The 11026-nt window shown below is 37.4% G+C and overlaps 1 protein-coding gene across 1 annotated transcript; it reads right to left on the bottom strand.

The window, feature by feature from the left end:
* LOC18789160 (ethylene-responsive transcription factor ESR2) lies at positions 8017–10558 on the bottom strand. Its single transcript, XM_007224698.2, has one exon. It carries the CDS (start codon positions 9709–9711, stop codon positions 8437–8439), a length of 1275 nt encoding a protein of 424 aa, XP_007224760.1. The 5' UTR covers positions 9712–10558; the 3' UTR covers positions 8017–8436.

Raw genomic sequence — 11026 nt, 5'->3', positions numbered from 1 at the left:
TGTTAAAAGTTCTCCTCTGGGATGTCCATCTTGATGAAAAAAAATTGATAATACATTATAGCAATTATAAATTGCATAGACAAAATGTTTTAACACACACAGCTGCAAGTATTTAAATGAGACACATACCATTTGTGGGCAACATGAACCATTTATTGGTTTAATTCCAACTGAACAAGGTAATAAAAATTTCAGATGTCTTCATTCAAATTATGGTTTTGTAGGGCTATGGCGCCTTGAAGATGCTGCTTGAACTAGACTGAGTTGGCTCTGTTTCAGCCATAGTATTACTGATGCTAGCGTAGTTGTTGCAGAAATCACAGAACCAGTAAGCAAAAGGCTAGTCGAAATCAATAATTTTTTATAAATTATAAGACACTTGATAAAACGCCATGCTTTAATTCTCTCAATACAAAAACAATGGTTACAAAGAGCAGAATACAAGGAGAATGTGAAAACTCCAAACTTCAGCAAAGAGCCATAATAAATACATATATGTATATATATATAAGCAACATTCGCACTTATTTTTCTTTAGAAATTACTGAGCTTTGGTTGTACATAGCAGCAGCAGCAGTAGCAGTGGTAGTATTTAGTATTTAGCCTGCCTTAGACGCTGGGCCACGACAGTCCATGCTTTTAGTCCGCTGGAGGCTCGGGGCACGGTGCAGCCTGCACCTGAATGAGCCTGCATGCGTGGTGGGGGAGCAGAGGCAATTGTTCTTCGTCATGCTCAGCTGTCTTGAGAGCCCTGCACACACGTACTTCTCAGTCTCATCTGCTGGAATCTCCACCTTTATGTCCTTCTTGCTTACTTGTTCATCACTCTCCATTGCAATCTAAACTCAACACCTTAATATAATATATGGGGATGATGAGAAGGAGGAGATTCAGAAGAACAAGCAAAGCAAAAAATTGTTCGAACACTTCCTTTTAAGATAGATAGATAGATAGATAGAAAGAAAGAGAGACGAGATAATTTAAAGATAACAAAAGATGATGGGTAAATTTAAAACATTGATGGGCAGGGCATGCAATTTCTTTATTGTCTGTTTCTCTTTCTATCAATCTCTCTCTCTCTCTCTCTCTCTCTCTCTCTCTCTCTCTCTCTCTCACGGGTGTGATAATCAAATCCATTAACGTCCCACCCAACTACATCTCTATCACTTTTTGATAATGCTCCAACCACTTACTTGTAAAAACCCGTAATGGTCATCATCATCATCCATAAGATAGAGAGCATTATAGCTTTCATTTCCCTTCTGTATATATCTCTTCCTCTCTCTTTTTATTTTTATTTTTTATGTGCAGTTGCATTGAATCATGAGACATGGTACCCTATCAAACACATCTTTATAGGGTACCCCACAAATTTATCATGCTCTACATTCTCAAGGGTACATGTCTTTTTCTGATTTGAAAAGAGAAACAGATAAGGAAGGTACTGGTCTCTCACAATCTAAAGAATATATATATATATATATATATATATATGAAACCAGTAGAAGCAATCAAATTCTTATTATCAACTCTCCCAATTAGCCCAATTAGGTTGTGCAACCACATGAATGCCGAGCTTTGGCACCTAAAAAGAAAAGAAAAAAAGTAGAGGGTTCACAGAAATACTCTGATCCTACAAGTTGAAACAACAGAAAGCAATACCACATGTTAGAAAATTAAAGACAGAATCTTTAATGGATACTGGCATACCTCAGTTTCTTCTCAATTCTTGGTTGGATTGTCATCAACATATAGCGAAGATGAAAAACACGTTGGGGATCAAATTTCTTTTAATGCTTCAAACTTTTCCAAAATGAACTAATTTTTTTTCGCAGATTATCTGGGCACATTGCCATTTGTCCGACTCTGGGCACAAAGATTAATTTGGGCCACTCTTCCAAGAACCTTCATTACCAGGGCTTTCTGAACTCAAGAAAGGCCTAGCTCCATGATGGGCTCGGCAGAGCCAGGTTCAATTTTCTCCATTCAAGGGATACTGGGCTTCTAAAAACGAGCTTACCAAAATCAAAAAAAATCCATTGTTAAGGTTTAAGTTTGCAGGCCCAGTGAAATGCATGGCCTTGACTAACTTTGCCTTATGACTCCTCCAAATCTTATAAGAATTAAGAAGTTCGGGCCAAGGCCCAGCCTAATATATCATCATATTAAATAGGAGCCGAAGCAATTTGGGAAGACATCAAACCAATCAATGCAAACCCAAAGACAAATTGCAGGGCTGGCATTTTAGACCGAAAAATTGAAAACCATAAATATCAACTGAGGTTTTACAGCATCTAAACCGACCGTAATATGCGGTTTCGCATATCCAAATAATGCGGTATCCTGCAAACCGCAATATAATTTAATTAATTATTAAAATAAATACTTATATTACATTAACTAACATAGACTAGGACTTCATCATTTAGATTAATTATTATATTAACCTTTCTCAATTTTCTGTCTCCTGCCCAGCACAAACGCCCTACCCTCGGGACTTACAGATCTAGCAAAAAGGACTCACGGGTCAGACCTTAGAGAAAGATGAACAGACAACTTGGAGAATAAAAGGAAAGAAGAAGAAGAAGATGAAACCTTCTACTCAGATGCTTAAACCAGCCACTTGGGCGGGAATGAGTAGCAGACTTAGACAAAGACCGTAACTCTTACGGCTCTGATACCAAAACAAGAACACAGAGAGATAGCGAGAAAGAAGATGAATATGATTACGCAGCAACTTAACTCAACATTCAGACTAATGCAAATGTAGCAAATAATGCATATATGAAATTACTCAAAATAGAATAATTTTGAAAATAGCAACTTTTATTATACTCACAGAGATTGCAACTGCAAACTTCAACACACTTAGACTATTTACAAGCGTGATTTCTCTAAAGGTGTTTCAGAGAGAATCTTTAAAACTGAAAATGAAGCTGGAAAAAAAAACTAGTTCTCCAACTGGTTCTGCCACTGGCTGAGGCCGAGGCCTGTATTTAAAGACAACTTTCAACTATGGTTTACAAAAGCAACTATGGTTGGACAGCTGTAGAAGCACAGGTGTTCAACCTGATTCAACTTTTAGCAACTGTAGAGGTAACTTTGACTCCTGCAGATGCTCTTGGTTACTTTAGGTGATTTGTCAAAAAGCGAACAGTGCTTTGTCTGCTGCTTTTCGGTGATCTGACCAAAGTAAAAGCAGAGATGCTTTGTCTGCTGCTTCCACGTGATTTGGCATCTTCTTTTTGACAGAATGGTCTGTCGGCAACTACTTTTGACAAATTGGCATCTTCTTTTGACGAGGCTTGCTTGTCGGCAACTGAAGCAATTATGGAGAGGATTCCCCTAGATCGTAGGCATCATAGGGATCCTGGCTGTCATCATACCAAGGCTTTGTCTTGGCAGGACTCTGCATGGGCTGGCAACTAGACGATGAGGGAGAATCATTGTCCTCATCATCATCCATCTGAGAGGCCTGGATGATCAGCTGTCGTGCAATTTCCTGGAGCTCAGCTTTAGACTTTCCTTCAACTGATAAGGATGATCTGACTGAGCCTGTAGGAGATACTGGGCGAGGAACTGGCTCCCGGGGGAGGTCATTGTAGACGTATTTGGCTATTCTGTCAACTTCAAACTTGTCCCACCATTTGACTGAGAATTGGCGGGCAAATACTCGGACATCCTTGGTGATGGCATATGACCATTTAAGGATCCAAGGTACCTTGTATCTGGCAATAAACAGTAACTGTTTTGGGAAAAATCTGTCAACTTGAGAGAACTTGGCGTGCTTGGTATAGTGCATAATCAACTGATGAACTGCAACTGGGAGGATTTCATCAACTGGACCATGCTTTTCCCACCAATGAAGAAACCAGTAGGGAAAGGCACTCTTGAACTTATTATCAAAATTAATAAACCAGGAATGACTAAAGTCTTCAGATTGGTGAAGAAAAATAGTATACCAGGCTTCAATATAATCCGAATAATTATATTGTAATTTTGACTTAAGCATTTTCAACTCATAGGGATGACTACTAAAAGATTGTTGACTGACAATTTGATGAATGTATAGAGAATGATAAAGAATGGTTTCAGGATGATCCCGATCCTTTATCGGCTTAATTTCAACTGATTGTGTCTCAAGCAATATATCTCTATAATACTTGAGGGACTTATAGGGACTCTGGGGCATATAATGAAATCCAGGAGGAAAATAGTGTTTGGCAATTTCTACTGGATTTGCATTGATATCATACAGAGACTCGATTACAAACAAATGAGAATTACTTTTAGGCAAATAAGGGGACGATTTTTTGTAGACAACTGATGGCCCTGCAGGGATTTCAACTGCAAAGGGGTCATAACTAGAAACTAGGGTAGATTGATAACTGGGGCGAATTTGACCAACTGTTGATCCTAAAGAGGAAAATCTGTTTGCAACTGAGATTGGAGTGGCAACTGATAATGGGGGGTGACCCGGATAAGGAACTATTTGCTTGGGCGACTCTGGCTTAGGTTGACTCATGGAGGAAGGAAGGACTCTGAACGACTGGGATGACTGGGTCGACTTGGGCGACTTAGGCAATTTGGGTTGACTGGCTACTGCTTTTTGTTTGTCTTTCTTGGGAGCCATTGTGCATCCTGCAAGAATTCTCTAGTGAGAAAATCAGGAACAGAATTCTCACTGCCTTTCAAATATACAGTCCTAATCTCTTGGACCACAAGAGTCCAAGAGATTGTGGTCACCCACCATTGGATATTAATCTAATGGTTCAAAAAAAAATTTTAAAAGGAGTGCAAGATTGAGTGAACCGTTGAATTTACATCCAACGGTGAGTGACCACAAATCTCTTGGACTCTTGTGGTCCAAGAGATCGGGACTGTATCTATATAGTCCTAATCTCTTGGACCACAGGAGTCCAAGAGATTGTGGTCACCCACCGTTGGATATTAATCTAATGGTTCAAAAAAGTTTCTTTTGCTTTGAAAAAAATGTACAGTTAATTGAGTTTAGAACCATAAAATTCATTTTAAATCACCTATAACCGTTCCTTTTATTTTTCTATTTAAAATACCCAATTTTTTTCAAATAATATCCAATGACTAGGATCCAACTAAGCAAATTACCTAATATAACTTAAAATATAATTTATTGTATTTTTTGGATTCTAAAACTACCCCTATTTATAAGTTAATGTGTTATGAGGGGGTGTAACTAATGACACACATTGAATTTGGAAAGATCTCCAAATGGTCATAATGGATGTATGAATTAATTTAGAAACGTATTTGAAATTAAATATTAAATTCAACATTAACGTATATGAAATCTATAGGTGATTAACGTTTTGGTTTATTTAATAAAAATAATGTTGTTTTCCTTTTATGAATTATACGACTAGTAATCTATTTTATTATAGTTTTATGAATAATAGTGTACATTCTAATTATGTTGAAAAATAATTTGATAATCTATTTAAAGTTTTTTTAAACATTTTTTTTAAAATGAACCTATTTTTTCTCTAAATAAAGCACCTATTACTTGTTTTATGAAAAATAATTTGATCATCTTTTTATTGTTTGTTTTATGAAAATAATTTTTTTTTTTAAATGAACCTATTTTTTATCTCCAAATAATGCACCTTTTTTTTTCTTCTCTAATAATGTACCTAGTATAACAATTTACCTATTATAATGAACCTATTTTTTTTCTAAATTTTGTCTATTTTTTCTCTAAATAATTGTACCTATTACTTGTTTTATGCAAAATAATTTGATAATAAATTTACTCTTTGTTTTATGATTTTTTTTAAAAAAAATGAACCTTTTTTTTTCTCTAAATAATGTACTTTTTTTTTTCTCTATAATAATATCTAGTAAAACAATTTACCTAGTATAATGAACTTATTTTTTTCTTCTAAATAATGTACTTATTTTTAATTGATAAAAAATTTGCATAAATTTCAACTAGCCTCTCTGCACGCGCTTCTGCGCCTGCGAGAGGCTTTTTTTAAAAAAAATTTAAATTTATGTTAGAATTAAAAAAGATAATGGATAGTTGTGTTCCATAAAAATAGGATACATTATCTGAATTTTCTTTTATTTTTAATTTTTTAATACGAAAAATTGTGAATTTACTATATTATCCTCATTTAATTAATAATTTTAATTCTTAATGTTTGCATTAACTAAGGACATTTTCTGGTATTTTGAATGTTTCACCATTCTCTGCCTTTTGCTTTATATATATAGATTATACAATGTACTTATTTTTTATAAATTATTGTGTACCTATTTTTAATTTATGAAAAATGTACGAAAATTTCAATTACAAAGTAACTGACCTATTTTTATTTTGGTAAATAATATACTTACAGTTTTATAGGTATATATTTATATTTATTATAAAACTAGGGGGAATTGTAGAAAGCAATAAGAGGAAGAGAAATACAGAGAATTTGCTCTATGAACTTGTATCAACTTATCATATTTATCTTTGATAAGCACCTATTTATAGGCTTACAATAGAGGTATTTAACCCACAATTTATAGCTACTAATTACAATAATAAGGGCATAGGTTAAAAAGTAATAAGGGGTGGAGGTAATGGATGTTATGGTGATCATCCATATTCCATGGAACTTGGGAAACTTTATTGATAAAATGAAGAATTACAACGGGTGGACAAAACGCCTGACCCCGACTCAAAGAATCACATAATAAGGCATCCTGAATAAAATCAGGAAGTACCTCAAATTAAATAAAATTGTCCACCACATTATGCAAAGCAAGTCGGTGTGCAACAAGAAGATGATTAGTGGCACGGTTTTGCTTCCTATAATAGTCTTAATGAATATTCTCCATATTGGTTAAAATCGTCAACATTAGAAAGGCAAACACAGCGGGAGGCTTTGGTTGAATGGTAGTTCCCCAAAAGCTTTCAATGAAGATGCAGCTAACCTCCTTTATTAAAGGAGTCATTAGGAGCTCAAAGAAAGGGTTATATTGATAAATACTTACCAGTACTTATAGCCTATGAACAGAGCAAGTTACTGTTCATGTGCCGGATAAGTCCAACCTTCTACGTACACTCCTACTAAATACTGGTCCATCTTCTATTGATCTCAATTATTAACCATACTTAAGCGTTTAATTAAGCCCCTAGTTGAGGGGTAAGGCTTTAGTAGTGAGGTATCCCATGCACGTAGGCCTAGGACAAATCAATAAGCTCTCATTGTACTTACGTGTCAGTTATGCCTTAATTATTATAGTTCAATTCTTATTTTCATTTCAAACATGTGTGTATATATCTACATACACATGCATCTCATAATTTCATATTTGATCTAGCAAATGATACAAAATTCCCAAGCTGACTTTTCAACTTAAGTACTTGTTGGATCTCCGGAACACAAAAATTGGATACCCCTGTCGCATCTCCTCTGGAACAGTTAGAGGATAGTGTGTGCCTCAAAGAAGTATGATCTTGTTGAGCACAAAATTTAAAAACAAAAAACGATACATAACCCAAGCGACATGCCAATTTATGTGTAGTGAGAGAACATTTGAGACTGCATTATCTACAGAGAGGAGGAGGAGAGGGCAAAGTAAGAGGGTTAGGTGAGTTGTTGTAGAAAAGGAAACAGAGTTCAATAGGGTAGAGGCTAAAGAAAGAAGCATAATTCTTGTAAAATTAAATGGTGAGAGGACCACATACATCTTGTACAGTAAAAAACTAGATGATTTCCTGTGCCTATTTAACGCAGCAACTACAGTTAACTTGAGCACTGGTGGTCGGGACTCGGCTCAACCCCAAAATTTCTAATCCCACCTGATGTTCACTTTCATCACACCCTCCCTCCCTATTAGGGTTTTCACAAAACTACTTTGTATGACATTTATGCCCCTCCCCTAAAATTTGCAAGAGAGCTGTCCCGTTTTCTCAATACACGCGAATGCGATGCAAAATCACTCATCCCCTTCTTTTTATAATTAAAAATAAACAAGGTATGAATATAAGAGCCGAAAAGTCCAATCATAGCATTGCAAGATGAGATTTACAAGGTCAACTGTAATTTCCTAAACCCAAGTGAGCAATTATCACAGCTCAGAAAATGCATCTCATCGCTTCGGATAAATCAATTCAAAACTCAATATAAAAGCAAATATGAGCGCATGACAACAAGTTCTAACATATAATATATATATATATATATAATCTAATCAAAACAAGACCAAAACCCATAGTAAATAGTTTTCATTCTCTTCTTCCTAAGAAAACAAAACCCTAAGTCCAGGAGAAGAGGAAGATACATGCAAACTCGTTAGATCCATACTTTCTTTCTAGCTATCTAGCTCTAAGCTTCAGCTACCTCATCGAACTTCAAAGCATAACTTGCATCGCCCATCACTCAAGAGAGATCAGTCTCTCAGGCTTCAGTTCTGGACCCTGGCCGCAAAACCACCCATGAACTCAGGGTACTGGAACATGTTATTATCGACCATGGAGTAATCTTGCCCGCCCAGCTGGACGTTGATTGGCACGTGATCATTGTAAAACGGGACGGCCTGCGTCGTCTGTGATACTTGTGGTTGATAATCCATTCCAACACTGAAACTGTTTCCAAGCTGCTGTGGTTGTGGCAGCAATTCTTCGAAGTTATAGCATACACCTCCATGCTGATGAGGATGATTCTTTGTCGGCCCATCAAAGCGAGGAGCTTGATTTGCAGACACAAAAGAGGCCTGGCTGGAACTTGAAGGAATGCTGTTCATATTATGGCGACCATAGTCAGCTGATTTTGGAGGGTCCATTGACTTCTTGGAGGTGGGTTTTGGGAAGAAGCGGTGAATGACCTCTTCTAACAACCCAGAATCAGATGACTCCACAGCAAAGAAATCTGAATGATCGTCATGGGTGGTGGGTTTTGTGGAAGAAGTAGTAATATCCATGAGAGGAACGGAAGTAGCTACAGTCATGGAAGATGATGAGCCAGTACCAGTAGAACTGAAATTAGTACTTGCTGACATGTTGGTTTCATGAGGTTGACCACAGCTGGTAGTGTTGACCAAAGCAGCTGAAGAAGAAGAGGAAGAAGCACCACTGATATTGTACGGAAACTGGTTATAAACCGGAGATGGGTTTGGTGAGGAATTGATGAAGTTTCTAAAGAAGAGCATGTTCAAAGGAGAGGCAGCAGCGTCATCATTATTAGCTGCTGGGTACTGAGTAAACGGCGTTACAGACGGCCAACTCGAAGAGTGGCCAGCGCCGTAGCCGTTACTTCTCTTCACGCACGGCTGAGACTGCTTGTGGAAGCTGAACGGAGGGAGGAGATGGTCGTTGACGGCGGCGTGAGGAGGGGAAGACGGGTAGACAAAGTTGGTCCGAGCCTTGAGCCCGCGCATGGCTCGAGCAGCGCAGTCGTAGGCGCAGGCGGCTTCCTCAGCCGTGTCGAAGGTGCCGAGCCAACGCCGCTCTTTGGACTGTGGGTCCCGGATCTCGGCAGCGTAACGACCCCATGGCCTTCGTCGTACGCCTCGGTATCTCATTGCGCCGCCGCCGGTGCCAGTGCCTGCGGTTGTCGTGGTGTCTCTGAGCATGCGCTTGTTGGTCGGGGTAGCGGTGGTTGACTTCCTGGGTGGGTCAGAGATGGGGTCGGGTTCGGTTGAGCGGGTAAACCCATTCAGCCTTCTAAATGCCTCTTCCATTTGTTTTGTGAAGTATGAAGGAAAAATGAAATGGGCGTGTTTGTGATGGTGGAAATTGCAGTGTGTTTGTTTGGGTGTATTTATAGCTGAGGAAGGAGGAGAAGTGAGGAGCTGGAAATTGACTGATTTTTTAATTTTGTTTTTTCGTGCATGGAGATGGAGGCAAATTTATAGACATGGTGGTGCAACACAAAATTCGAAAAGAAAAGGCAGGGTATTGTTTTAATTTTCGAGTTAAATTCCAACGACTAGGATCTTCTACTGGCCCAACGGTCCCTGACTTGGAGGGCCATGATTATCTTCTCAATCTTTGTTTCTTTTTTTTCTTTTTTTATTGTTTCTCTTTTTTTTTCTTTTTTCTGTTTTAAGTTGGTCATTTGTCCTCTCTCTGTGTATTAATTAGATCTTAGCCTTTTTGAACACTAAATAATGGTTAATAAATATATTGGTACAGCTTGCTGTCTAATTCATATTGGTGTAACAAAAAGTGAAAAGTGGAGGACACCCACTTTAATTGTTCCAAAGTGTATCAAATCTGCTCGACACTGTTTTAATTTCTTTGAGCAGAAACTTGAATCCAATAGTTATTGCTTATTGGAGATATATTCACATAAAAGAACCAACCACAATTTCTTTTTTAAGGGAAATAAACGGTTTTTATTTTTATTTTTATACAAGCGATATTTTATTTTAAGAACGAAAAAAAATAATGTTCGCTAAATATGTGCCAGCTCATAGCAACTATTGGGGGAGTAAAAGCCTTGGTCTATTTCCAAGAGCAATGAAGAAAAAGTTGGAAGTAAGAAATGACTGATGGAGATGTTAAGATTTTAATGACATGGAGTAAAAAAATAGGAGGTTTCTTTTCAACCTCAACCCTCTCTTTTTCTCTCAAAAACTGTAAAACGCTAAAACAAGCAAAACAACAAAACAACAAATGAAACCCCCATTTCTCAAAATGGCACTTCGAAAACATCTACACGTCTCCATCCAACATGCAATGAAGCCATGAAAGAGCCTGGAGATTTGGACAAGCACATAAAGTAGCTTCTGGCTTCTGGCTTCTGGCTTCTGCTGCTGCTTTTTGCTTTTTCGTTTATTTTTTAATCAAAAATTTTTCTAGGGAGTTGCAGAAGAAACTCTCCTTCTCTGTCCCTTGTTGTGATTAACATTCTGAATGATTACACTGGCGGCGCTCAGAATTTGTTCCTCCCGCTTTGGCTTTTGTCAATATTTTATTGCTTTCATGCATGCTACCAAAAAATTTCCATCTTTGCAACTCCGATCTGGTTTTGCATTAGTGATGGGTTTAGGG

The sequence above is a fragment of the Prunus persica genome, chromosome G1 (assembly GCF_000346465.2).
Source record: "Prunus persica cultivar Lovell chromosome G1, Prunus_persica_NCBIv2, whole genome shotgun sequence".
NCBI classification, from domain to species: Eukaryota; Viridiplantae; Streptophyta; class Magnoliopsida; order Rosales; family Rosaceae; genus Prunus; species Prunus persica.
Note: the sequence above shows the minus strand (reverse complement) of the source record. Positions and strands in the feature narration are given on the sequence as shown.